Raw genomic sequence first — 27873 nt, 5'->3', positions numbered from 1 at the left:
AGATGATGTACACATGAATGAATTTGGAGGAAACACTCCACAGAAATAGCCCCTTCTCTCGATTACTGTACTCACTGACAGACAGCCTATCACACAGCATTGTCTATGGATGACTCCTCCCCGGGCTGTACCATCATGCAGGAAGTGGAGGGGGGAGGTGACACTACATAACTATCGCTCTGTAACATACAATGGAGCAGAAAGTCAGTCCGATGCCTGGCTGTTCTTTGAAGTTTATGATGTCTCCGATCATCTGCAGCTGGTTAATAACAAACGGAGTTTATGGGGCGGAGATCTGCTCTTGGGTCGCTCTTTACCCCTCTCTCTGCTCCATTTCCTCTTCCTCCATGTGCCTGCAAGGTGAGCTCTCCTCTGTCTTATCGGGGATCTTTATATTGTCTGATTTGATTGCCAGCTTCGCTGTCTACACACTCTGCAGAATGGAAAGCGGCATAGAATGACTCCTGACCTCCCCTGACCCTGACTTATACTTCTGTCCTGACACTGGGTGACACTTTGCTGACCTTCCATTATGGAGACAGACTGTACTGCATGCTGAACTGCAATAGAAATGACAAGACAAGGTGCAGGATGGATAATGCATATAGTGGCCAATCAGATTCCAGATAACTGTAACGATTTAAGGTAACCACTTACAGACCGGAAGAATTTGCCCCCTTAATGACCAGGCCATTTTTTGCACTGCGTCGCTTTAACTGACAATTGCGTGGTCGTGCGACGCTGCACCCAAACAAAACATATGTCCTTTGTTCCCCACAAATAGAGCTTTCCTTTGGTGGTATTTGATCAGCTCTTTTTTTTTTTTGCGCTATAAACCAAAAAACAGCGACAATTTTGAAACAAAAAACTATATTTTTTACTTTTTGCTGTAATAAATATCCCAAAAACAAATACAATAAACAAATTTCTTCATCAGTTTAAGCCAATATGTATTCTACATGTTTTTGGTAAAAAAAAAAAATCACAATAAGCGTATATTGATTGGTTTGCGAAAAAGTTATAGCGTCGACAAAATAGGGGATACATTTATGGCATTGTAAAAAAAATTTTTTTTTACTAGTAATGGCAGCGATCTGCGATTTTTAGCGGGACTGCGACATTATGGCGGACACGTTTGACACTTTTTTGCTACCATTGACATTTATACAGCAATCAGTGCTAGAAATAGCCACTGATTACTCTATAAATGACACTGGCAGTGAAGGATCAAGGAGTTAAGTGTGTTCCCTGGGAGGTGTTTCTGACTGTATAGGGTCTGGGCTGACTGGAGGAGGAGAGAGATCACTGTTCCTATGTACTAGAAACAGCAGATCTCTCTCTAACTCCCCTGTCAGAATGGGGATCTGTTTGTTTACTTTGGCAGATCCCCGTTCTGGCTCTTGTTCCCGCAATCGTGGGCGGCCTGCAGACATCACGGCCGCCGGCCACATGCATCTGGTCCCCTGCCGTACAGTAGGTGCGATCTCCTGCTACGGCTACTTGTAGGAGCCAACGTTCACCTATGGCGATTTGCGGGAACGTGCTGACCTGCCGCCGTATAACGACGGTGTCTGGTTGGCAAGTCTTACACCCACCGGAGTTTTGCATTTCAAACTTACTTTTAACAGTAAACTGAGTTTATATCGTGAAATAGTGTATTTCACTATACAAGCTCAGTTTACTGTTAAAAATAAGTGTGAAATGCAAGACTCCAGTGGGTGTAACAAGATGTCCACTTGCTGCCTTCTCACTGTATCCTTACTGTGTAGAAGTGAGGTGTAGCAAGATGGCGGCGACGGAAAGTCACTTCCCTTACAAAATCTGAGGGGCCAACAAACCTGAGGAAACACGGGCATACCAGGAACATAACTGTTTTTTGAAACTGTTAAATTGATGGATTTATTTCCACTTTAACACCAAGATATGTGTGATCACATGACTGCTGATCGCTCAGTTCTCAGTCTGCTCATAACGTCTACTCTCAGTCACTGCTCACTGTTCTGATCCTCCAGCACTCACTGGGGGGCCGAGTAGGAAAGGAGAGGAGCGCAACTGGCCCCAGAAATCGGGCAGCTTGGTGGATCATGACAGAGCTGTGGTGATCTTTCCAGAGCCTGGAGCGGCTCCTCCACCTCAGCTGACAGCGGCCAGAAAGCAATAATAAAAGCACTCCTTTGGCCCGCAAGAGAAGTATGGCCAGGAAAGCTTTTTGTGAAGTGTCTATATAAAGGCAAAACACATTTTTTGGATGGAGTTGGTAAGAGTTAGAACTCCTGTCGGGTTTTTATTTTATCTGTGTTCCTGCATGGTAGATTCATCCTACTTCTGTCCTCGGCTCCTTTCACTGTCTCAAAAGTGAGACTTAAGGGGTCTGTTTAGACCCCTTATATTTCACTAAAGCCCTATCCAATGAGGCTCCTAAAAATAAAAAATAAAACATTATATAGTAAAAAAAATTTAACAAAATAATAATAAAATTGTAAAAAAAAATAATAATAATAATAAAAAAGCTACTGACACCACCCACATCCCTACTGACCCCAATCTCTGCCCTACTGACACTGTATACATTTTAATTTGTTCCAGATATCTCCATCATCATAAGATGACTTCCTCTAGAAACCTGAGCCGGTTTTGGGAGTGGGGAAGAAAAATTATCTGCGTTGGAAGGAATTACGCAGAACATGCCAAGGAGCTGAAAAATGAGGTGCCCACAGAGCCAGTTTTATTTCTTAAAGCTCCCTCAGCCTACGTGAGGGAAGGTGCGCCCGTTCTCCTGCCCTACTACACCAAGAACCTGCACCATGAAGTGGAGCTCGGTGTTGTCATTGGTAAAGGAGGTACAAACATCGCTCAGTCAAATGCCATGGACCATGTAGAGGGCTATGCTCTGTGCCTAGACATGACCGCCAGGGACATTCAGGACCAGTGTAAGAAGAAAGGCCTTCCATGGACTTTGGCAAAAGCCTTTGATACGTCTTGTCCTGTTAGCGATTTCATCCCCAAAGAAACAATACAAGACCCCCACAATCTGAAGATCTGGTTGAAGGTGAATGGTAACCTCAGACAGGAAGGACATACCTCTTCAATGATCTTCTCCGTCCCGTTCCTCATCAGTTACATCAGCAGGATAATCACCTTGGAAGAAGGAGATCTGATACTGACGGGAACACCGAAGGGAGTCGCTGCTGTTGGGGAAAATGATGAGATGGTGGCCGGCATAGATAATATCATTGCCATGAAGTTTCAGATTAAAAAACAACTACAGTGAGGAGAACCTATGAATCGTACCAGTGTAGGACCATTTTGTGAGCCTAATGCCGCGTACACATGACCGGACTTTTCGAAGGACTAGGTCCGACGATCTTCCCGATGGACTTTCGGCAGAGGTCCGATGGACTTTCTGAACGAACGGACTTGGCCGCACACAACCGGACTAAGTCCACTCGAAAGTCCGTTCGTTTTGAATGTGATGACGTAAACGGGACTAAACAAGGAAGTTCAATAGTCAGTAGCAATACTGGTAGCTGTCCTCGTGTCGTATTTGGTCCACCAGGCCAGCACACAGACGAACGGTTTTCCCGATTTTTAGTCCGTCGGACTTGAGTCCGTCGTATAGATTTGAAAAATGTTCTATTTCTAGGTCCATCAGATTTTTTTTATAAAAAGTGGTCGGACTAGCCCACACAGGATCGGATTGTCTGATTGACCGGTCCCGTCGGACCCAGTCTGCCGGAAAGTCCGGTCGTGTGTACGTGGCATTATTTTTACATTCTCTTTTTACTTGTCGAACACCAATCGATCATTTCAGCAACTGTAGGGGCCAATGTAAATGCTTAAAGTAGATTTATACAGTACAGGGCAATGCAGATCAGAAGGAGGTCTACTAAAAGACTAATTCACACATCAATCAACTCTGAATCATCTCAGAAGCATTTGAAGCATTCTCTTCCCTGTCACATCAATACATGAAATAGATGGGAAAATGATGATTTACAACTAAATTTCCCCTGGTTTTCCCCCCTCATCAAAATGCTAATAAATTTTTTGACGTTTTACATGACATGCTAATGTATTTTTCCATTACATACCTTATTTTAGACTCAGTTATCTCATTACTGGGTTTCTATGTTTCTCTATGCAATGCAGGCAAACAGTGGGGTCACTAGGGGGGGGGGTGGCTTTTGGGGCTATAGCCCCGAATCTGGGGCCCATAGCCCCAAGTCCCACTGGTCCCCAACCACAGGGCCGGGGCCCACTACCGGGCCATGGCCTTTCTGCAGCCGTGCGACGGGCATCACGGTAGAGCCAGAGAGCAGCATGGGAGAGCTGGACGGGCGAGAGAGCAGAGATATGACATCATCTCCCATCGCCCCCTCCCCCCTGCATTACCGCTGTTCCGCCCTCACTGTGCAGCCACGGGCAGCAGATAGATTACATCATCTCTCACTGCCCGCCCTCTCTCTGGTGACCCTGATGTAAGGAGCGGCCCTCTGGGGACCTTAATGTTAGTGGGATGCTCTCTTCTGACCCTGATGTAAGGAGAGGGGCTCTGGGGACTCTGATGTATGGGGGGCTCTTTGGGGACCATGATGTAATAAGGGGGGCTCTGTGGACCCTGATGTAAAGGGAGGCTCTCTGGAGACCCTGATGTAAGGGGGGCTCTCTGGGGACTCTGATGCAAAGGGAGGCTCTCTCGGAACCCTGATGTAAAGGGGGGCTCTCTGATGTAAGGGGGGCTCTCTTGGGACTCTGATGTAAGGGGGGCTCTCTGGGGAATCTGATGTAAGAGAGTTGCTCTCTGGGCACCCTGATGTAAGGGAGGGGATCTCTAGGGACCCTGAGGTGACCCTGATATAATGATAATATATAATGTAATATATATATATATATATATATATATATATATATATATATATATATATATATATATATATATATATATATATATATATATATATATATATATATATATATATATACACACACACACGTATATTATATACATGTGTATGCTCGCCCAAGGGTATGACTTTCTTTAGTTCGCTGCTAGGGGCTCTAGCCCCAGATATTTTGTAGACCTAGCAACACCCCTGTGGGCAGATAATGGTTGGGAGGGGTCAGCAGGGTGCTGTACAGAGCTTCCTGAAAACATCACAGAACCCATCCTCAGTATTCCTCTCAAAGGTCCTGGCGCTTGATAAGAGTTATGTAAGTATCCAAATGTCCTAATGGAAGGGTGTCAATCTAGAACAGGCTTTCCAAACCAGTGGTGGCTGGTCCCCCTTTTTATTTGGGGTGGAGGCAAACAAACCCCCCAGGCCACACGCTCCTCCTCTTGCCTGCCAGCCAGCCATTCCGCCAGCCCAGGACTTACCCCATCAGGGTCGCAGGTGGCTTCCCTGGCTTTTCCTCCCTGCTAATCCAGTCGCTTTTCCTCCCGGACCATCCGGTGTGAGGACCTGCTTCCTATCCCGATTGGCCAGGTGGAGAAACAGGAAGAAAATGGCAAATCAGCATGCGCTAATATCACACGTGGGTGGGCTCGAGGTGCAGTCCCAACCTTTTTGAAGCCAATTAGAACTTCAGGCGTTCGTCTAAAAAAAAACATAGAAATCCATGCATCTGGTGCCCCGCATGGAGATTGGGGGGGGGGCGGCGCCCCTTATGGACCGATTGCCGCTGTTCCAAACATATAAACTTTCTAAGAAAAGGACCAGTTTACTGTCCTTCAGGCTTTATGGGGGCCAGACTGTGGCCAGTGGGAGTAGAAAGTGCCCCGGCATCCGTGCCCCATCATTGGTTTTAATGGGAGAAATAGTGTCCCTTTGTTGGTATCAATGGGAAGAATAGTGCCCCACTGATGGTGTCAGCAGGGTGAATGGTGCCCCATCATTGCTGTTAGTTGGTGAAATAGTGCCCCAAGTGCCATATAAAGGCAAACAAAGGGCCACATTCGGCCCCCGGGCCACAGTTTGAAGACCACTTATCTAGAGGATTGGGTGGTCTAGGCAGACGTGTTTGCATGCAGACTACTCTAGATAACACCCACATGTGATGCTGAGCCTCTGTGACTAAAACTGAAATTCAGTGAATGAAAGGGGCAGGGGGAAGGGACAGTCAGACAGAGGAAAGAGCTAGATAATGATGGATGTCCCCCAGCCTTGAAATTAGTCTATCTGACTCTATCTGAATGACTGTAGCTTCTAATGCAGACTGGCATCAGAATAGGCTATTTCAGTCCAGGAGAGGAGCCTGTACAACTGTGCAAGACTAAAGGCAAAGCTGGAGTAAACTTTAGGGCTCCATTCACACCTGAGCGACCCAAATCGAGGGCAGAATCGCTACGATTCTGCTTTCGCAGTAAGCTTGTGCGATGCCATTACTTTTAATAAATCGATCTACAATCGCGGCAAAATCACTGTGCAATTGGGGTATCATTAACTGCTTCAGCCCCAGAAGATTTGGCTGTTGGATGACCAGAGCATTTTTTTTTTTTTGTGGTTCGGCATTGCATTGTTTTAACTGACAATTGCATGGTCATGTGACGTTGCACCCAAACAAAATTGATGTCCTTTTTTTTTCCCCACAAATAGAGCTTTCTTTTGGTTGTATTTGATCATCTCTGTGTTTTTGTTTTTTTTTTGGTTTTTTTGCGCTATAAAAGTGACAGTTTTAAAAAAAAAACACAATATTTTGTACTTTTTGCTATAATAAATATCCCAATTTTTTTAAAAAAAAAAGCTATTTTTTCTCAGTTTAGGCTGATATGTATTCATCTACATATTTTTGGCAATACAAACAAGCAATAAGCGTATATTGATTGGTTTGTGCAAAAGTTACAGAGTCCACAAAATAGGGGATAGATTTATAGCATTTTTATTATTATATATATTTTTTTTACTAGTAATGGCGGCGATCTGCAATTTTTATTGGGACTGCGATATTATGGCGGTCACTTTTGACACATGTTTGGGACCATTGACATTTATACAGCAATCAGTGCTTTAAAAATGCACTGATTCGTGGGCTCTGCCCCACGGCGATACCCCGATTCTCTATGTCTGTAATTGCTTACGAACAGGGTTATTGATTATGTGACAGTGTCTGGCTAAACTGTACTGATTCTGGATTGTATTACTTGTGTGTTTTTTTTATGGTTAAATAAAAAAATTTTTGTTAAAAAAAAAAAATGCACTGATTTTTGAAAAAATGTCACTGACAGGGAAGGGGTTAACTGTTCCCTCATGTGTGTTTTAACTGAAGGGGGGATGGGACTGTCTAGGGGAGATGACAGATCGCTGTTCATACTTTGTATGAACACATGATCGGTCCCCTTTCCCCTCAGAGAACCGGGATCTGTGTGTTTACACACACAGATCCCGGTTCTCAGTGTGTCACGAGCGATCGCGGGAGTCACGAGTCATTGAGCCCGTCGGGCGCTCACATCGGCTCCGTGGGCAAGCAGAGCGCGCGCCGCTCCTAGTGGCCACAGGACGAAGTGACGCAATGTAACGTCGTATCGCCCAACCGTAGTAAAACTGTGGCAACTCATCGGCAAACGGTTAAGTAATGGCATGACACAAGCACCCCGCAATTTTGAATCACGGGCAGAATCGCTGTGATTCCACCCTTGATTCGGATTCCTCAGGTGTGAATGGAGCCTAAATTGTAAGTCCAGCCAAAACATTTTTTTTTTTTTGGATAGAGTGGGAAATGGTTAGAATCCCCGTCAAGTTTTTACTCTTAATGAAGAGATTTCCCCTGATTGAAAGCAGAAGGAGTTGCCGTTCCTAAGCTTGCCTCATGTGCCGTTGTCTGGACGAGCAAGTGCAAGGAGGACGGGGCTCATTCACACTCCTCATAGAGACTCCATTGCAAATAGGTGGCCATCCACCAATGATGTAGGCATTTTAGTGAGGCTCCTTTCACACTTGTGCGACTTGGGATCTGACTTGCAGGACAAAATTCACTGTATTTCTATGAGAGCCGTTTCTACTGACACTACAGAAGTTGCTGCGACTTCAGAAAAGGTTCCTGCACTACTTTGTTCCAACATCTTGATGCAGCTTTGGTCCAGAGAATTTACAGTCAGATCAAAGTCACAGCAAAAGTCACATCAAAGTTGCACTGGAAATCATGAGACTTTAGAGACACATTACTGTAAAAGGGGCCTGCATCTGTGTTGCTTTAGACATGAACACAGAGGCCTTGCCTTTAACCCCCCCCCCCCCCCCCACACACACACGCACGCACGCACACACACACACACACACACACACACTCATTTACAATTAAGATCATCCTAGAGAGAAACGCATCAAAGTAGGGAGGTCCAAGGCAGGACTTCTGTGTCCAGATATATAAAGTTTTATTGAAACAAGTGATTGTTAACGATCCCCTTGTAAAACAACCCATTCATTTTAAAATAGAAATGAAAGGCAGAACATTTGTATACAGTACTATATAAAAAAAGAAAAATTGCTGTGCACTTCTAAAATTTTCGGGTTTGATTTGAAGAAAAGGTGGCAACCCTAGAGGGGGGATAAGTCATAAGAAGGCCAATGAGAGCTGCAGAGCTGGAGGCCATCCCCTGTGTGTCTGTGTAAATCCAGGAAGTGAACAGGCAGCAGCTTCAGCTGCCCACAGTTAAAATGGCCGCAACCAAACTTAGTGGAGGGAGATTTCTGCAGGATACTTGGCAAGTACAGAATCACAGTATATATAAAATAATATGCAAAGTGGTTGGAGGGAAGCTTCAGAATGGCAAAGAGGTTTTTATTACAAATTATGTGAGCAGACTGCAGTTCCTCTTTAAAGTTTAACATATCCCCTGCTAAAGAATGCAGTCAGGCTTTATGGAGGACAAACAAGCAAATAATACAGCCAAAAATGCTTCCTACCTTGACTTTCCTGCTTCTGTTTAGATCTGCTGTAGCATAAAGCAAGATTTTCTTCTATCTCTTGTGATCTGTGGACTCAGCTAGGTATACAATGTATTCAGCAAAATATCACCACAACTCGCACAACATTCAGGCTTTGTTGCTTAAGGTCTCTTTTATATAGGCAGCCAGGGAGTGGTAAAAACAGGAGGTTGATGCATGATTTTACGCCCCTCTCCCTCCTCTAAAACCTACCGTACAGCTGGAGAGGGCTGTACACATGCTGCGACACAATGCATTGTGGAATGTGCAAATTGAATGCAGCTCATTGAATTGACAGGCGGTCATCCTGGTGAAAATCACTCGTTCGGGTCGATGGTCTGTGCTGCAACTGTAAGCTGAATACAAAGAAAAACAAGCAGATGTTCAGGAGACGGCAGGATTTCCTCTTTAACACTTGAAAATGGCTGCTCGGCCAGCCACCCTTTGAAAAGCAATCCACCATAATGTGCTTTTCATGCTACAGCGAGTTTTATTGCATTGTTTTGAACAACGTACAGCGAGCGGATGTGCAAAATGCTGATGCACAAACATTACAACATAGAAAAGGAGAGCATGGAATATACAGCTGCCATTAGCCATATAAAACAAATGGAAGTATACAGATGGATAAGGCTTCTTAGCTCGCCGCACACTAGTAGATTTTCAAACAAATGTTTGTACCAAAATTCATCAATTTGATGACTTCATGAAGGTTGGTTGGAAATACTCAGAAATGTTGTTTACTTTTAACATTCAGTTTTGAAATGAATGGACTTTGGAAAACCACATTCACTGTTAGAAATTCATTTGTTTGAGGAAAATTTTTTTTCCATCCTGCTCCTACGAATTTTCTCTTCACTGCGGTAAAAAATGATCCCACTAATGATTACAAACGTTCCTCAAGTGAAAAATTTCAAAATGAGATTCTACTAGTGTGTGGTCAGCTTTAAACTAGCCTTAGACAGATCATAATATTGCAAATTCCTGCTTAACTGACCGAATTTCAATCTCTCTGTGGGCAGGCTGGTTGTACTGAAGACGATCTATCAATAGACTTCAGTACAACCAGCCTGTCTGACTTTTTAACGTACAATGACTATAGCCGGCAACAGTTATCATTGTATTCTGATGGCGGGTACACTTCGCACCGACAGAATACAATAGGGCATTGGGGAGGATTCCCACATCAACACTGAATGTGTTGTTGGGGGAATCAAGCGATGTTCTAAAAATTGAAGTGACTGGCCTCAGGTGATACACAGAGATCTCACAAATCCTCCTAAGTTGTACCTGTTTATCTGCGGTCTTCTCTTCTCTACATCTGTTCAAAGCCCAGAATTTATAAAGCTTGTCTGAGAGTTCAAAAAAAAGAGGGTGGAGAGCTGAAGTTATACTCTGCAGAACGCAGAGAGGAGAAGTCTAAAAACTGAATGGAGGGGAAAAGGCACACCCTCCTCCACACAGCACACAGGAACAGATCTGAGGCTGTCAATCAGCTGGAGATCCCTCCCCTGTCACCATTTTTCTCTTGGTGTCAGGAAAACTTGTCAGACGTGACTCATGCTGATAGCAGAGGAAGGAGGCAGCAGACATAAATTACACCTCTTAATTGAGACGAGTACACACTATAGAGGGATATGCTTTGTGTGTGGGATAATCCGATCGTTTTTCTTTAAAAAATTCAGACGGACCTAGAAATAGAACATGTTTCAAATCTGTCCAATGGACTCCATTCCTATCGGGAAAACGGTTCGTCTGTATGCTGGTCCGACGGACCAAATACGACGCAATGGCAGCTATTGGCTACTGGATATTGAACTTCCTTTTCTAGTCCCGTCGTACGTCATCACGTTCAAAATGAACGGACTTTCGAAGGGACTTTAGTCCTTTCGTGTGTGGGCAAGTCCATTTGTTTGGAAGTCCGTTGACTGTCCATCGGGAAGACCGTCAGACCTTTTCTGCTGGAAAGTCGGGTCGTTTGTAGGCAGCATTAGGCTCCATGTACACTAGCAGCTCCTAATCTTGAGTTTAGGAGCTTTTGGCATTTTTTTTTTTTTGACAAAGCTCTTCAACTCAACTCCATAAAAGCCTTAGGGAGTTATTTACGAAAAGGCAAATCCACTTTGCACTACAAGTGCCAAATGCACTTGAAATTGCACTGAAAGTGCACCTGGAAATGCAGTTGCTGTAAATCTGAAGGGAAGATCTGAAATGAGTGGAAGCTCTGCTGATTTTATTATCCAATCATGTACAAGTTAAAAATGCTGTTTTTTTATTTTTCTTGCATGCCCCCCTCGGATCTACAGCGACTGCACTTCCAAGTGCACTTTCAGTGCAATTTCTAGTGCACTTTGCACTTGTGGTGCAAAGTGGATTCATTCACCTTTAGTTAATAACCCCCTATGTGTCCATGTAAACGTAGGCTCTTAAGATCATTTAGGAGCTGCTGAGGTTAGAGGAGGTTCAACCTTCCTCTACTGAACGTGGAATAATCATGTTCAGGATAGGAACGTTTTGAACGTAGGTAAAAGTAGTTCAAGTGTACATGAAGCCCTAAGCCTAAAAGACAGAGAGCACTGGCTGCCCATGAGTTTTTGTAACTTGTAATAGTCTGTAGTACATGCACATGCCCACAAGATGGCACACCAGACTCACTCACTGCTAGCTGCTGCATATCAAAAGTTTTGTATTGATAAACAGCACAATGAAAGGAGGGTAAATGTTAGGTTTTACTTTATAAAATGTTGCTTCTTAGGGCCGGTTCACACAGGGGGCGACACGAGGCGACACTACTTGTGAAGCCAAGTCGGATACGACTTGTATCCGACTTAACAGCGCGACTTGGGGCGACTTACAAGTCGCCTCCAGGACAGGGAACTGTACAAGTGAGCTTTCACCCCTTGTGACATCATTCCTGTTCCTGTCTTCTTCCTTGTTCCTGTTTTTGCCAGTTGTTCTGTGTCCAAAATGCTCTCTGTGCGTTACCTTATGTCAGCTGTCCTAACAGCTGGTTTGGCAGTACTGATGGAAGAGGAAGAAGAAGAAATGAAGCGGAGGAGGAGGATGGGAAGAAGACGTCGCTACTGGATCCATCCAATCATTGCCAATCGACATAACAGAGGGCAGTTCTGGGCTATGTATGAGAACTTGCGTAGTTTTGATGACAAGTTTTTCAAGTATACACGGATGTCGATCACAAGGCAAGTACATATGCTGTATGTCATTGTCCACTTTCCACGTCACTTGCCATACAGACTTGGCATACAGACACCTTCTCTCCCGAACAAAGCGTATGAGGGACTCATTGTCCACTGGTTCTCTCCTGTTCATAGCAGACATTTTGCAGGACTGAGCTCTTGGTCTGTGTGAGTTCAAGATAACCAGGAAAACGAAACTAATGTGTATGGAAAGGAGGGGCTGCCTGCAGTGGGGGCTGGGTGACTTCCTGTCAAGTAGCCTGCAAGTAGCCTACAGATGAACAGGAGAGGCGACTTACATTGACATGAATGGGTACAAGTCGCCTAGAAGTCGTTTCCAAGTAGTACAGGAACCTTTTTTAAAAGTCGGAGCTACTGCAGTAGTGTATATTAAGACAGCTCCATTGACTATCATTGTTTTTAATGCAGCGCGACCTGGAGGCGACTTGAGGCGACCTAGACCGACCTGAAGTCGGATCGCAGTCGCCCGCAGTGTGAACCGGCCCTTACTAATTAGCATTGTTACAGCAAAATACAGCTAGATCACAGAAATACATTTACCAATACATTTGAATGGCTTTTACTGCTTTTATTGGAGACTGACATTTTAGGGTTACTGCAAAACCTCAGTTTCGATATAACATGGCATTATAATAAACACAGTTTAAAGAAACAGAAAAAAAAGTTAGACATTTTTTTTTTCAGCTATGTATTTTTTTTTCTTTTTTTTTTCTTCTTTTATTATTATTATTTTTTTTTTCTAATGTATGTCTTATTAAACAGTGTCAACAGAACAGTACTGCCACTTCTGTAAACTGTACGGAGATGTCAGAGGCAATGAAATGTTTAGCGATTGCCTGGGCAGAGGATGTACTTCAGTGCTTCGGTAGGATCGGCTCTCTTGCAGGATAAGATGTTGACACGAAGGCCGTTTTTGGTTTTTGGAGACAAGGTAACCTGAAACAGCAGTAATGAGGAAGAAAGGTTCAATGATTCATGTAGAAGTACTATCAATCAAGGCTGGTCTTACTGTGCCTTGAAAAAGTATTTTCCGCATTTTGTCATGTTACAACCAAAAACGTAAATGTATTTTATTGGGATTTTATTATTGGGATTTTATGTGATAGACCAACACAAAGTGGCACATAATTGTGAAGTGGAAGGAAAATGATTTTTAGAACTTTTTATAAATAAATATGTGAAAAGTGTGGTGTGCATTTGTATTCAGCCCCTTTTACTCTGATACCCCTAACTAAAATTTTGTGGAATCAGTTGCCTTCAGAAGTCACCTAATTAGTAAAAAAACTTGTGTGTAATTTAATCTCAGTATAAATGCAGCTGTTCTATGAAGCCCTTAGAGGTTTGTTAGAGAACATTAGTGAACAAACAGCATCATGAAGGCCAAGGAACACATCAGACAGGTCAGTGACAACGTTGTGGAGAAGTTTAAGGCAGGGTTAGGTTATAAAAAAAATCACAAGCTTTGAACATCTCACGGAGAACTGTTCCATCCATAATCCGAAAATGGAAAGAGTATGGCACAACTGCAAACCTACCGAGACCTGGCCGTCCACCTAAACTGACAGGCCGGGCAAGGAGAGCATTAATCAGAGAAGCAGCCAAGAGGTCCATGGAAACTCTGGAGGAGCTGCAGAGATCCACAGCTCGGGGGGAGAATCTGTCCACAGGACAACTATTAGTCGTGCACTCCACAGATCTGACCTTTATGGAAGAGTGACAAGAAGAAAGCCATTGGTGAGAGAAAGCCATAAGAAGTCCCGTTTGCAGTTTGTGAGAAGCCATGTGGGGGACACAGAAAACATGTGGAAGAAGGTGCTCTGGTCAGATGAGACCAAAAAACTGAACTTTTTGGTCTAAAAGCAAAATGTTATGTGTGTCGGAAAACGAACACTGCACATCACCCTGAACGATCCAACCCCACTGTGAAACATGCTGGTGGCAGCATCATGTTGTAGAAATTATTTTCTTCAGCAGGGTCAGGGAAGCTGGTCAGAGTTGATGGGAAGATGGATGGCGCCAAATACAGGACAATCTTAGAAGAAAACCTTAGAGTCTGCAAAAGACTTGAGACTGGGGTGAAGATTCACCTTCCAGCAGGACAACGACCCTAAACATACAGCCAACACTTGTAGTGCAAAGTGGAGTTACTTTTAGTAAATCGACCCCTCTGTGTTGGTCTATCACATAAAATCCCAATAAAATACATTTACGTTTTTTGGTTGTAATATGACAAAATGTTGGAAAATGTCAGGGGTATGAATACTTTTTCAAGGCACTGTATATTACCATATTGGAGGTAGAGAAGAGCTCCTTGTCTTCATATACAGTCAAAATAGATATTTTTGTCCCCTTAGCCACTTCAGCCCTTGTAGCTTCACACCCCTTAAGCCCCATACACACTATCAGATTTTCTGCTGATTTTTTTCCTTCAGATTTACCCAAACCATGTAGTGAAGGGCCTGCCTGATTGCATACAAATTGAAACTCCTAAGGTTTGACCTCGTATTATATGGTTTTGGTAAATCTGAAGGAAAAAAATCTGCAGAAGCTTTTTTGTTTAATGAAAAAAAAAATCAGCTTACTTTTGGAAATATTGTTATTTTCTATAAAATCTATAGACAAAAAGGCATTTAAAAAAGGGGGAAAAATGCCTTTCATTTACCACTGTTAGTTTTAAAAAGTAGTATATCACGTATATGTATAATTTCATTTTTTTTAAGTAGTATGATCCCTTGTTCACATTGGAGCGACTTGTCCTTTGATTTGACAGTTCAAATCGCATGATAAGTTGCATCCTACTGCGACTTTGCGGTGCGGCATCGATGTGAAAAAGCACTACTTTTGGGGATTTCGGGTGCGACTTGAATAGACACACAGATGTCTTCAAAGTTGCACCTGAAGTTGCACTGACATGCGGCTTTGAAATCGTGCCGCATTTAATGTGAATGAGGGCTAATATGTATACTTTAAAGTTATTTTGGCTGTACTTCTCCACGGGATTACAGTTAGTTTTGCACTCCTGTGACCCGTTTTCACTTACATCACTCAGGAAAAGATCCAAACTTTACAAGTCAGGATCTGCCCAGAAGCTTGGACTGCGCCCTCCACAGCCCAGAACTCCAGTGAGCACTGGAAGGACAGAGCAGAGAGCAGCTGACTGACAGTCACCAGCTCTCTGCTCACTGAAGGCTGAGAACCAAACGATCAGCGGTGTTTGATTGCCTTGTTTTCAGTCTTAAAGCCAGTGGGGGACAGAAGCAGCAACAGATTGATTCTGCATCCATCTAGGTGAGTATGTGTATATATGTATATATATATATATATATATATATATATATATATATATATATATATATATGTATATATATATATATATATATATATATATATATATATATATATATATATATATATAAATTTAGTAGTAGTATAATAAGTATAATTTATATTATAATAATATAAACATATATATATATATATATATATATATATATATATATATATATATATATATATATATATATATATATATATATTTATAATTAGTCCATTTGTTTAATTACACTAAATGTTTGTACACAGTATAGCAAATAAAAAATAGAAAAAAACATGGAATACATTTTCTTTTTTTAAACATTTACTTGTAAAAAAACTGATATAATTTGCAGATCAAAGATCATACCTTTGATCTAGTTATGAATGAAATAATACAACACAATGAAACAGTACAGTGGTTAATTGTATTTAATCAATAAAGCTGGCTATGCATGGATCAAAATTTGGCCTGTAGATGGGGTGCAGAGGCAATAATTCACACAGTCAGGTACGAGCGATTGAGCACTACATGCAGTGGAGACAGCAGACTGCTCTTGCATACAGGCTGGCCCCTGCTGAACCGGCCAGATTGCAATCCATCGATTACAATCAATCAGTGCCACTGGCTAAACCTGACAACACTGATCACTGTATTCTGACAAAGAAGGTTCCCCGCTTTCAGAATACAAAGGCACAGCAGGAAGGACTCCCCAATCCATGTGGATGGGGAGAATTGGCAAATTTGCAGATTGTGCTTGGTAGATTATTTTTTTTTTTTAACTTAAAGTGTCAGTAAACCCAAACTTTTCTTTTTCACCATATTGGCTCCTAAACTCCTGTTAAAACCGTATCGGTAGATAGTAAATATTTGATGATTCTGCCAGTTTCTAGCTCTGCCTTATTGAGAGTGGCAATGCTATATCAGTCAATCTTCAGTCCTCGGTGTTGCCAGTGCCACTCTGTCTGCTCAAGCTCCAGTATTTGCAGCGAGGAAACTGTGCACCTCCTCTTTTGTCCTCAGCTGCCTGCCCCGCGTGACTACTGAATGGAACAGCGTGATTGACGACGGCAACTCCTATTCAGGGAGTTTGCAAGGTGGTTGATACCAATGAAGAAAAAAAAGCATCCAAGAGGTGCAAGTGAAAGGGCAAAAATATTCTGAAAGTTTACTGGCTTTGGTTAGGCTGCTTACAAAAATCAGGGCTACGCTTCACTGGGTACCCAGCAGGTTACCAGGAAAAAAAAACATGTACCAATGGAAGAAGTGAAAGACCCAAGGAGTATAGATTTTAAATTAATTGATTGGTTTACACTAAAAACCATCCAACACATTTCATAGACCAGGAAATTCCCCCCTTTATCAGGGATGTATTTAAAATAAAAACTGAACTCAGTGAATGAACTCAAAATAGGGCTTTCCTGTGTGACTCTATGTAGGGAAGCAAATTGTTGGACTAGGAGAGATACCAGCCAGCAGCATCTGAATGAACAATCACAATGGCTGTTTTTGAGTGTAAACTAATTAAATAAATTGGACTCTTTTATCCTTAGGCCTGGCGCTCCCTCCATTGGTCCAAAGTGGTTGATAGGCAGCAGCTGTGGCAAATGCTGTAAGTCTTGGAGTCTACAGCGACATCGCCAGAAATGACGAGACGCTGCCCGCACATAGCCCTGGGACCGCCAAAGTGAATAATAATATAACAGTCATGTGAGGGTACAAAACTGTAGAAAAAAGGTGTTTAGAAACTTCTTTGAAAGTGTCAAAGTAACAGGAACAGAGGGACAGTGTCAATCCTTGTAGAGAAGCAGTTCTATGATTTGTCACCTGCTCTGACCATAGTCAATTCCTCCTGTTTTGCAAAGATCATTTTTAATAATACCAAATTACAAAATATTGCGTATAGCAATCATATACAATTCTAAAGAAAATGCAGTTTTCCTTTAAGCCATTACCCTGCTTTTCTATTAAACCAGCGTTTTCCTTTAAGTGATTTGTAGCAATAAGGCCGGTGTTTAGAATCCTGGAGGTGACAAGTCTATTTGAGATTTCTCACCTTCACATAGATCTTGAAGCGCTCCAGCACAAAATTCCATTTCAGCGATGTCTTCTGGTCTTCTGTTAAATTGAAAAATCCATCTACCTAAATCAAACACATGGAAATGCGCCATGAAAAATCATTATGACTTGTGCGGCGAGGAAACGGCGGCGATTACTCTTCCTGGCAAGGAATTAGAGGTGATGTATTGTGCGGCATCATTTGAAATGTAAAATAAGTGAGGAGATACTTGCTGTGCATGATAATGTATCCTCGGCCACCTTGTCTGATAGGTTACAAGACAGAGTCCCGGTGTGATCGCTGATGTTCATCTGCAGATCCAGACTAGGGAGGGCAGATTTAGGGTCCTGGGACATCTCGTTGCAGAAGGCGTAGTTGCATCCTTCTGATGGATCCTTAATGAAGTAACGGCAACGGGAGCTGAGCAAAGAATTTTGCCATTAAATATTTCTTACTTATAGGAAGGATTAAAAATGTATCAGTGAAAGGTAGCATTCTGAGATATGGCAAGGTATTTTTATTACTTCAAAAGCCTTAAAGCCGTACTCCAGGAATTATAAGTACTGCACTGGTTCAGCTTGGCATAATATACCACATTTATCGGCGTATAAAACGCACTTTTTTACCCTTAAAATCAGGGGAAAATCGATGGTGCGTGTTATACACCGATCCCTGCTGTCTCTGAGGGAAGAGGAGTGAGCGCCGCTGAATAACATAGAGCCGAGATCTCCTGTGTCCCCGACGCTCCATCACTCACAGCCATGCCTCCTGGCCCCGCATTGGGTCACTGTTCTTTCTATCATATGAGCAGGGCCAGGAGGCATGGCTGTGAGTGACGCAGCGCCAGGTACAAAGGAGATCGCGGCTCTGTGTAATTCAGCGGCGCTCACTCCTCTTCTTCCCTCGGAGACAGCAGGGATAATCCAACACTGGTGAGGCTGCAATGGTGGGAAAGGTGAGGCTGCAGATGGGCACTGAACAGGTTGCATTGATGGGCAATTTAATGGCTGCAGATAGGCACAGAGCAGGGTGCATTGTTGGGAAATTTAATGGCTGCAGATCGGCACTGAGCAGGGTGCACTGATGGGCAATATAGAGGCTGCAGATGGGCACTGAGCAGGGTGCATTGATGAGCTGTGACCCTAATTTTGCTTCAAAGTTCTTTATTTAAAATGTAAGTTTTTTTTCCTTAAACTTCCCTTCTAAAATTGGGGTGCATGTTATACGCCTGTGCGTGTTATACGCCGATAAATATGCTAAGTATGCATAATTTGTACCTGATGGACTGCTGGAGTAGTGGTCAGCACTACTGCAGTCATAGATACAATCATCTGGGGGTCCTGCTCAGGGTCTATGCAGGAACAGGTTTTCTTTTTGCTCTGTGCCGCCCTCATTCATTGAATGCCTTGTATTTTTTCATTGAATACAAAGTGTTGGACAAGGTGGAGAGGAGAGGTGGTGATTTCTACCTTGTTCAATCAGAGAACACCTTGTATTCATAGAAAAAAAATTAAAATCCTTACTATGAATGGGAACAGTGTGAGCCAGTGACCTTGTGTGGTCAGTGTGCAGTGGGGCAGCCACTGGCATAAAACCTGTGTAGGTCTGTAGGACATGGAAAATGACAGCTTGCCATCTTAGAAGCGCAGACTATTACAGTGTTTTCCAGCATCCCCAGCAGTTCTTCATGCTTTTTCCAAGCTGGATCACTGTAAGTATGCAATAAAAATAATCACACTGTCGCAGTATACGTACAGTGCACAGTCGGCAAGTGGACATCCTAATACCTGAGGTGCAATCATAATTTTCGGACTTGTATGCATCTGACTCAGATGTTTGCACTTGTATCTGTGATATCAATAAAGTCCATTAAAAAAAGTTTAAAACAAAAGTTTAGTTAAAAAAACGAAACTTTCATTTTTTAAACTGAAGTGGATTGCTATCAAAGGGTGATTGACAAGCCCCTATGTGATAGCACAGTGCAGCTGACAGGTTATCATTAATCAGGCTTCAGGAGTCTATTATAGGGGAACAGGCCAGACTGGGTTTAGATCAGGGTTTCTCTACTAGAGTTCCTCCAGAGGTTGCTAGGTGTTCCTTAACCGCTTGCCGATCAGCCGCAGCAGTTTTACTACGGCAGGTTGGCTCGGCTGCACAAATCGCCGTAGCTGTACGTCAGGTTCGTACACGGGGTTCTGTGGGCATGCCCATTGGCCAGTGGGGGAGCCAATCAGCGGGTCTGGGAGACTCTGTGTCTGCCGTCTGCCCGCGATCATTCCCCGCAGTGACAGAACAGGGATCTGCCTGTGTAAACAAGGCAGATCTCCGTTTGTTCTGACAGGGGATCACACAGAGATCCTGGCTTTCTGCTATGCAGGAAGACAGTTCTGTGTGTTGTCCCAAGCAGCCCATCCCCCATACAGTTAGTAAACACAAGGAGGGAACACAATTAACCCTTTGATCGCCCCTGATGTTAACCCCTTCCCTGCCAGTGTTATTAGTACAACGTCAGTGCATATTTTTAGCACTGATCACTGTACTAATGTCACTGGTTCCCAAAAAAGGTGTCAAAAATGTCAGTTAGGTGTCCGATTTGTCCGCCGCAATGTCACAGTCCTACTAAAAAGCACTGATTGCTACCATTACTAGTAAAAAAAAATAATAATAATAAAAATGACATAAATCTATCCCATAGTTTGTAGATACAATAACTTTTGTGCAAACCAATCAATATACGCTTATTGAGGTTTTTTTTTTTTTTACCAAAAATATGTAGGCAAATACATATTGACCTAAACTGATGAAGAAATTATATTTAAAAATATATATATATATATATTGGCTATGTTTTATAGCAGAAAGTAAAAAAATCTTTTTTTTTTCAAAATTGTCGCTCTTCTTTTGTTTATAGCGAAAAAAATAAAAACCGCAGAGGTGATCAAATATCACCAAAAGAAAGCTCTATTTGTGGGGGGGGGGGGGGGGGGAAAGGACATCAATTTGATTTGGGTACAGCGTTGCACGGCCGTGCAATTGTCATTTAAAATAACGCAGTGCAGTATTGGAAAAAATGGCCTGGTCATTAAGGGGGGTAAATCCTTCCGGGGCTGAAGTGGTTAAAGAGGAAGTAGACCCTGTTGGGTTTTACTTTCTCTTTATTCCCCTGCAAAGGTAAAGCATAATGGGCTACTATGCATCGCATAGTAGCCCATTATGTGTCACTTACCGGACACCGAAGCCCGCAATGTCTCCGTTGTCCCTACTAGCAGGGAGCATCCAACTTCCCCCCTCTGCCTTCACGGGCCGCAAACTCCGGCTCTGTGACTGGCTGGAGTCACGTGACGTGACTCTCGCTCATGCTCACGGGAGCCACCAGTCATGGTATGACCTCTATTAGAAACAGCGTGATGTTCCCTTTCTAAAGGGCGCATGCGCCAATGACATCAGTGCTCGGATTTTTTGTAAATATCTCCTAAACCGTGTAGGTTTAGGAGATATTTCAAGCACCTACAAGTAAGCCTTAATATAGGCTTACCTGTAGGTAAAAGTGGTTGTACAGGGTGTACATCCACCTTAAGCAATGAGCGATTTCTGCCTCTCAGATAAGTTCCCAGTTCCCACTGACACCATTGATCTTTTTATCTATCACTGGTAATTCTTCCCAATGACCACAAGTGTAAAGAGCATTCTTCCCACTGACCATCTCACTAATGTATCATGAGTTGTGGCTAAAGTAAATTTTAGCAGGGTTTTCCTGAGATTAGAAAGTTATTACAAGGGTTCCTCTGTGTTAAAAAGGTTGAGAAAGGCTGGTTTAGATAATAAATTAGAATAGTCACCAGGAAGGACTTTCTGGTGTGCTATTGAATATCCTTCTTTGGTTCTAAATAATCGGGCTCCAAATGTAAGCATCATTATTAAATAATAATATAAAAGTTAGAGTACAAAATTAAACTGAAGACATACCATCTAGTTCGAACAATTTTGGTAACGTTGTCATCAACATTTAGCAAGGAGATAAATGCAAACACAATGCCATACAGAGGATTCCTCTTATCTGCAGCAGATGAAGCCATATCCATTATCTGCTGCACTGTGTATACATCTTTGATCGTCTCCACTAAAAGAAAAAAAATAAGATTCTGTTAAAGAGAACCTTCCACCTATATGTAAAATATTTATTTCAGCAACTATAGTTTACATACTTTAATTAAAAATCACGTGTTCATAGAGTTCAGCAATGTCTTCCTCTCAGCAAATATTTCCCCCATGCTTCTTAAGTTTCTGATCTGCCATCTTGAATCCAAGATGCTTGATTGCTGGCTGTTACTTCCTGAGTCTCCCAGCCAGCCCCTAATGTACAATGAGATGTCACACATGCATACACAGAGATCTAGTTGGCTGCTGTTTTATTTACTGGTTACTGGTAGACATCAGCATCGGGTCATGTAAAGACACTATGGCATCCAGTAAACAAGCCATAGCATTATAGAACTAGATAAGGCAAAATCTAGTGATACTTCTGCAGTTTTGTGAGACTTTGAAACATACTACCTTACAGCTTTCTAAGATGTGGGACTGAATATTCCCACCTAGGCGAGAGGCCCGGTAAGAAGAAACCGAAGAGGGGGACAAGACCCCCGAAGTCAGAGAAGAGGCGGCAGCGACAGAAGACTGGGCCACTGCTAGTAAAAGAGCTGGAAGAAGATAGCGGAGGCCCAGGAGGAAGAACCGAAGAGGGGGACAAGACCCCCCAAGTCGGAAGAAGACCCCCAGATGGCGGCGGCATTGACGAAGAAGAAAGCCGGGCTCTTCCGCTAGTAAAAGAGCTAGCAGAAGATAGCGAGTCCGGCGAGAAGACCCCCCAAGACGAAAGACCACTGGAGCTGTGCAATAAATTATTTTAAAAACATGTGTTGTGTTTTTTTCTTTATACTTTTTTTCACCAGGTGAATGGGTAGGGGTACATGGTACCCCAATACTCATTCACAAAGGGTGGGGGGCCAGTATCTAGGGGCCCCCTTATTAAAGGGGGCTCCCAGATTCCGATAAGCCCCCCGCCCGCAGACCCCGACAACCAACGGCCAGGGTTGTTGGGAAGAGGCCCTTGTCCTCATCAACATGGGGACAAGGTGCTTTTTGGGTGGGGGGCGAAGGACCTCCCCTTCCCCAAAGCACCCCCCTATGTTGAGGGCACGTGGCCACCCCCTTTCCTGACTGGCTGGGCTGCGTGCTCAGATAAGGGTCTAATATGGACTTTGGGGTGGACCCCCACGCCGTTTGTTCGGCGTAGGGCTTCCCCTTTAAGTCCATACCAGGTGACGGGGCCAGCGAGGTGTCAATCTCTCGCAGATGGAGGCGGCGACATTGACCTCCTTCGCTAGTCCCGGCTACCTGGAGCCGCGTTCAAATTGAATGGACTTTTCTCCGTGTGTGGGCAAGTCCGTTCATTTCAAAAGTCCAGCGGACTAGAACACAGATGGCCGGATTGTCCCCCGGACTGCCGAGTCCGGCGGACAATTTTGAGTCAAAACTTCTTTCTAAGTCCGCCGGACTTTTGGAAAGAAAAAGTCCGCCGGACCAAGGCTGCCAGATAGTCTGATCGTGTGTACGCGGCATAGGGGAGATGCAGACTCACGATACTACAGGACAGCTGGACACTCTTTCCCCCAACTTCCACCAGGTTTGCTGCAGTGAGCTCTCCAAACAATAAGAAAAATGCCAGTCTTGGGAAAATAAGCTTAAACTATAACTGGGATCTCGATTATCTTCAAGCAGCTTCTCCAGCAGACTGCCCTGGGGGGCAGAGCCCTTTAGACAGAGGACTTCTCTAGCAGGACTGGACCCAGGATCCACACACTATGCTCCAAGCCTCAGACTATGGTCTCTCAAGCCACCTACTGGACACACCTCCCTAGGAATTGGCTGGGTCCCCATAAATATTCAGGCTGCCTTTCCATTCTTCCTGTCACTGTGATTCTAGAATCCTCCAAAAGGCAGGGGGAAGTAATCAGGCTAGCAGCCTAAGAAAAATTGAGCAGACAAAAACAATCAACCCCTAATAAACTAAATGTGCATACATTATCTGGAAGGGTGCTACATAAATAGCAAACATTGTATAGATATCTGCTCTGTGCAATGGTTTTGTACAGAGTAGCCTCGATCTTTCTCTTCTTGGGTCCTCTGCCCGTGCTCCTGGATCCTGCACCTGCCAAATGCCCCCATAGATATCTGGCCAATCCCATGAGTGCCCCCACAGCAAGCAGTTTACTAATATGTATACTTACATTGGTCCAAGCTTGACCAATGTAAATATGCAGAATAAAAAAAAACATACCTGGAATTCAGCTTTGAAGAGCAACTCTGGGCAAAGAGAAAATCACTTACGTTACTGTTATCACTGAGGCATACCAAAAAATGTAGCAACTAGAAAACGAGAACTCCCCAGGCCATAAAAAAGGTATACACAGGATAACGGCCCCATGTTCAAATAGGGAATCAGAGGACTTCAGGTGTCATTTTAGAAAATCAACCCATTATGTGAAATTAAAGAAGTTGTTTATGGATTGCATATGGATACAGCCATCATATATATGAGAACGAATAACAAAGAAAAAATAGAGATTGCGTGTCCTTTTCATCATGTCAACAGCTGTCTTCCCCGACTCTTGCATATTAGCAGTTTGGTTGAGACTAGATTTCTAAAAGTTTTTGTTAAATACAGCCAGAAAAACTTTTGAGCAGTTAGCTGTGCATATTTAGCGAATACTATATATCGTCATATGATAATATTTTTTGAGTTGTAACTTAAAAATCTAAATCTAAAACCAGTTACGTCTTGGATAGAATGGGAATTTTTTTCAATGTGTTTTTCTTATGTTAGTGTCCTGTTGGGGAGATTTTACTGTCGCTTCTTGCCACAACGCAACAGGTGAATAAAGTGAATAAAAATCTTGTCCAGGTGAGTGGAAATCCTTTCTAGATAGATGCCACCAGAACGGATGTCTCCATTGATAGAATAAGTATACCTATTCTTTTTGCCCTCCCGCGACCTATCCCAGCCCCCCCTCCAGAAATGCATACTTAACTCAATCCAACCAATGTGGCACTGCTGTTTGTTTACATCTATCGCCACAAGTCTTTGCTATCCAGACTGTGTCTGAACCTTACAGTGCCAAAGACTTCTATGGGGGTTTATTGCACAGGTGTGGCCAAGACAAAGAAGATTTGGATGTAAACAAACAGTGGAATCATAGCCATCGGATTGGTTTAATTATGCATTTGTAAGTCCTGGTTTGGAGAGTGGTTTGGTTAGGTCTGGGGAAAAGGCAAAAAATTAAATACATTTTGTTTTATCCACTTCAGCCTTGGAAGACTTTCCCCCTTAATGACCAGGCCATTTTTGTAATATGGCTCTGCGTCACTTTAACTGATAATTGCGCGGTCGTTTTGGCACTGTACGCAAAAAAAAATGTATGTCCTTTTTCCCCACAAATAGAGCTTTCTTTTGGTGGTATTTGATCACCTCTGCAGTTTTTATTTTTTTGCACTATAAACAAAAAAGAGCGACAATTTAAAAAAATTATATATATATATATATATATATATTGTTTACTTTTTACTATAATAAATGTAAAAAAAAAGAAAAAAAAAGTGTTCATCATTTTAGGTCAATATGTATTCTTCTACATATTTTTGGTAAAGAAAATATCGCAATAAGCGTATATTTATTGGTTTGCGCAAAAGTTATAGCATCTACAAACTAGGGGATAGATTTATGGCATTATTATTATTATTTCTTTTTTTTCTATTAAGGAGGCGGTGCACGCCTGCTATAGCTGATAAAGGGACTGACGTACAGCTATGGTGATTTGTGGTGATGAGACGACCTGTCACAGTATAATGACAGCGGCTGGTCAGCAAGTGGTTAAAGTGCATTTATCCTTTAAAAGATTTCAACTCCTGTTCCAGGCCAACTGTAACAATTTACCAAGTCACTGGAAATGACAGGTGTCCCAAGTGTCATCCAATCAAATCCTGCTGTAAAATGATAAGTGGCAGTCTCATCGCGATGATGCATTTAACCGCCACTCTTCCACCTAGAGACTCTATCCCCATGAGTAAGCTCCAGAGGGCAAAGTGAAACACGTTGGGGGCGTGCCATGGGGAGGGTCCAAGCTGAGGCAACGTACCATGCTACAGCGGGATTTGATCGGATGTGTGGCCCTAAGGACACCTGTCATTTCCAGTATGGTCCAAAGGATAGTCGAGCTTCCCTCCCAGACGGCACTCACAGCGGCAGGCACAGGATCTTGTTCCTATACACTACCTGAGCAGCTCACACACTGCTCAGGTAAAAGAGCTAGAAGAAGGCGCGGTGGCCCGGCAGAAGAACCGAAGAGGGGGACAAGACCCCCGAAGTCGGAAGAAGGGCGGCGGTGAGGAAGAAAGCCGGGCTCCTCCGCTAGTAAAAAAGCTACAAGAATATAGCGGAGGAGTCCGGCGAGAAGACCCCCGAAGACGGAAGACCCCCGGAGCTGTGCAATAAACGATTTTAACCCTTGTGTGTTTTTCTTTTTTTTTTGTACTTTATTTTACAGGTGAATGGGTAGGGGTACATTGTACCCCATACTCATTCACATAGGGTGGGGGGCCGGTATCCGGGGGGCCTCTTATTAAAGAGGGCTCCCGGATTCCGATAAGCCCCCCGCCCGCAGACCCCGACAACCAACGGCCAGGGTTGTCGGGAAGAGGCCCTTGTCCTCATCAACATGTGGACAAGGTGCTTTGGGGTGGGGGGGCCCCTTCCCCAAGGCACCCCCCTTGTTGAGGGCACGCGGCCTGGTACGGCCCAGGAGGGGGGGCGCTCGCTCGCCCCCCTTTCCTGGCCGGCTGGGTAGCGTGCTCGGACAAGGGTCTGATGTGGACCTGGGGGGACCCCCACGCTGATTTTTTTCGGCGTTGGGGTTCCCCTTTAAGTCCATACCAGGCGGCGGGGCCAGCGACGTATCCCTCGCGGGCCCCGCCTACCTGGAGACCCGCTCGAAATGAGCGGACTTTTCTCCGGGCGGGAAAAGTCAGTTCATTTCAAAAGTACGGCGGACTGGCATACACACGGCCGGATTGTCCGCCGAAATGCGAGTCCGGCAGGAAGATTGGAGTGTAAAACTACTTTCTAAGTCCGCCGTACTTTCAGGTCAAAAAAGTATGCCGGAGGCTACACACGGGGGGATTGTCCGGCGGACTTGAGTTTGCCGGACTTTTCCACCCGCTTGTTTGATCGTGTGTACGTGGCATTAGAGGTATCAATAGTCACTAAGCAGTAACCTGAAATATATACTGCATCTCTTGTCTTGAATTCCTGCAGAAAAATAAGTCAGATCTATGGCACTACTGCCAGGGCCTCTGACTGCTAATCTCAGAAGATTGGAAGTGAGATTTGTTGATATCACTACTGTGCTACTGGTTTGCTAAATTTTGCAAATGTATTTGTGTTTGAGACATTTGCATTGCATTGCTGTGCTTTGATTTGCAAGCAATATTTGGCAGTCAAGGAAACTTGTAGTCACTTCCTGATGCCTGTAATAGAACCCAATAGAAGCACTCCCCGAACTACAATGCTCAGTGCCTGTATAGCGTTTGAGAAACTTCTGATTTTCTGTAATTCTTGAGGCAAAGGTAAACTCAGCTAGCTGCTAAATAGGTGTCAAAAGCATGTAAAAGGCTTGCTGTGTCAACACATGATAAATGCAGTGGGGGCTTGGTAATCTCTGATAACGATTTGATGAATTAGGCCCTTTGCAGAAAGCAATGTCAAAATCCCTTACAACAGTCAAGGTGTCTCTGTGAAAAGTATAATATCTACAGTGAGTAAATTGGACTGACTTAGAAATAGAGTATCAGAGACACTTATATAATTAGAGCATTGCCTTATCTACTTACAATTTACAGACTCTGCTGCCGTCTCCTCGCTGGCTTCCACAAAGGCTTCGTTCTCAGCACATTCTCTGGCATAATTCAATAAGTCATTTGCTTGCGGTATATCTTTATAAAAATAAACAAATAATAATTACATAAAGCTTATAAACCTGCTTTTAATTGTTGGAATGAAAACCCTTTAACCCCTAAGCATCGACAGTACGAAAATATGCAGCCTCTCTGCAGCTGGGCCTTGGTGCCGAGTAGCCGTATATTTGAGCATCAATTAGCACACCCAGCCCTGCGTGCTCCCTGTGACTAACGGAAAGCTTTCCTATTAATAAATCACATGATCAAAAACCCTGCCCCGCCTCCTGGCATTTGAAAACTTTTAAAGGGTTCATGTATTGGCCCTTTCACACAGGCAATCTGATCAGGTCT

The 27873-nt window shown here is 43.4% G+C and overlaps 3 protein-coding genes across 4 annotated transcripts in view; 2 read left to right on the top strand and 1 right to left on the bottom strand.

The window, feature by feature from the left end:
• The window catches only part of LOC143924887 (hydroxyacylglutathione hydrolase, mitochondrial-like), a 40689-nt gene extending 37967 nt beyond the window's left edge, over positions 1-2722 (top strand). The window contains exon 10 of the mRNA XM_077449393.1: positions 2587-2722. Within this exon, the coding sequence (XP_077305519.1) occupies positions 2587-2604 (18 nt within the window). The 3' untranslated portion in view covers positions 2605-2722. The remainder of the gene's footprint in view (positions 1-2586) is intronic.
• FAHD1 (fumarylacetoacetate hydrolase domain containing 1) lies at positions 485-4063 on the top strand. Its single transcript, XM_077449397.1, has 2 exons — positions 485-645; positions 2587-4063. Exons 1-2 carry the CDS (start codon positions 572-574, stop codon positions 3269-3271), a joined length of 759 nt encoding a protein of 252 aa, XP_077305523.1. The 5' UTR covers positions 485-571; the 3' UTR covers positions 3272-4063.
• Positions 4064-12695: 8632 nt separating this feature from the next.
• MEIOB (meiosis specific with OB-fold) overlaps positions 12696-27873 on the bottom strand; it is a 97673-nt gene continuing 82495 nt past the window's right edge. For both annotated transcript variants that reach the window (XM_077449390.1, XM_077449389.1), the window contains 5 exons: positions 27457-27558; positions 21481-21634; positions 17744-17934; positions 17512-17594; positions 12696-13078 (listed from right to left, as the gene is read on the bottom strand). In XM_077449390.1, the coding sequence (XP_077305516.1) occupies positions 12968-13078; positions 17512-17594; positions 17744-17934; positions 21481-21634; positions 27457-27558 (641 nt within the window). In that variant the 3' untranslated portion in view covers positions 12696-12967. The remainder of the gene's footprint in view (positions 13079-17511; positions 17595-17743; positions 17935-21480; positions 21635-27456; positions 27559-27873) is intronic.

Source organism: Lithobates pipiens, unplaced genomic scaffold (genome assembly GCF_037356315.1).
Source record: "Lithobates pipiens isolate NorthernLeopardFrog02 unplaced genomic scaffold, aLitPip1_a1.2 Scaffold_22, whole genome shotgun sequence".
Classification (NCBI taxonomy): domain Eukaryota; kingdom Metazoa; phylum Chordata; class Amphibia; order Anura; family Ranidae; genus Lithobates; species Lithobates pipiens.
The sequence above is the reverse complement of the archived record's forward strand: the minus strand, read 5'-3'. Positions and strand labels throughout refer to the sequence as shown.

Coding starts and splice junctions, on each gene's coding strand:
- FAHD1 (XM_077449397.1), top strand. CDS start 572: ATGACAAGACAAGGTGCAGGATGGATAATGCATATAGTGGCCAATCAG. Junction 646..2,586: donor GATAACTGTAACGATTTAAG/GTAACCACTTAC, acceptor AATTTGTTCCAG/ATATCTCCATCATCATAAGA.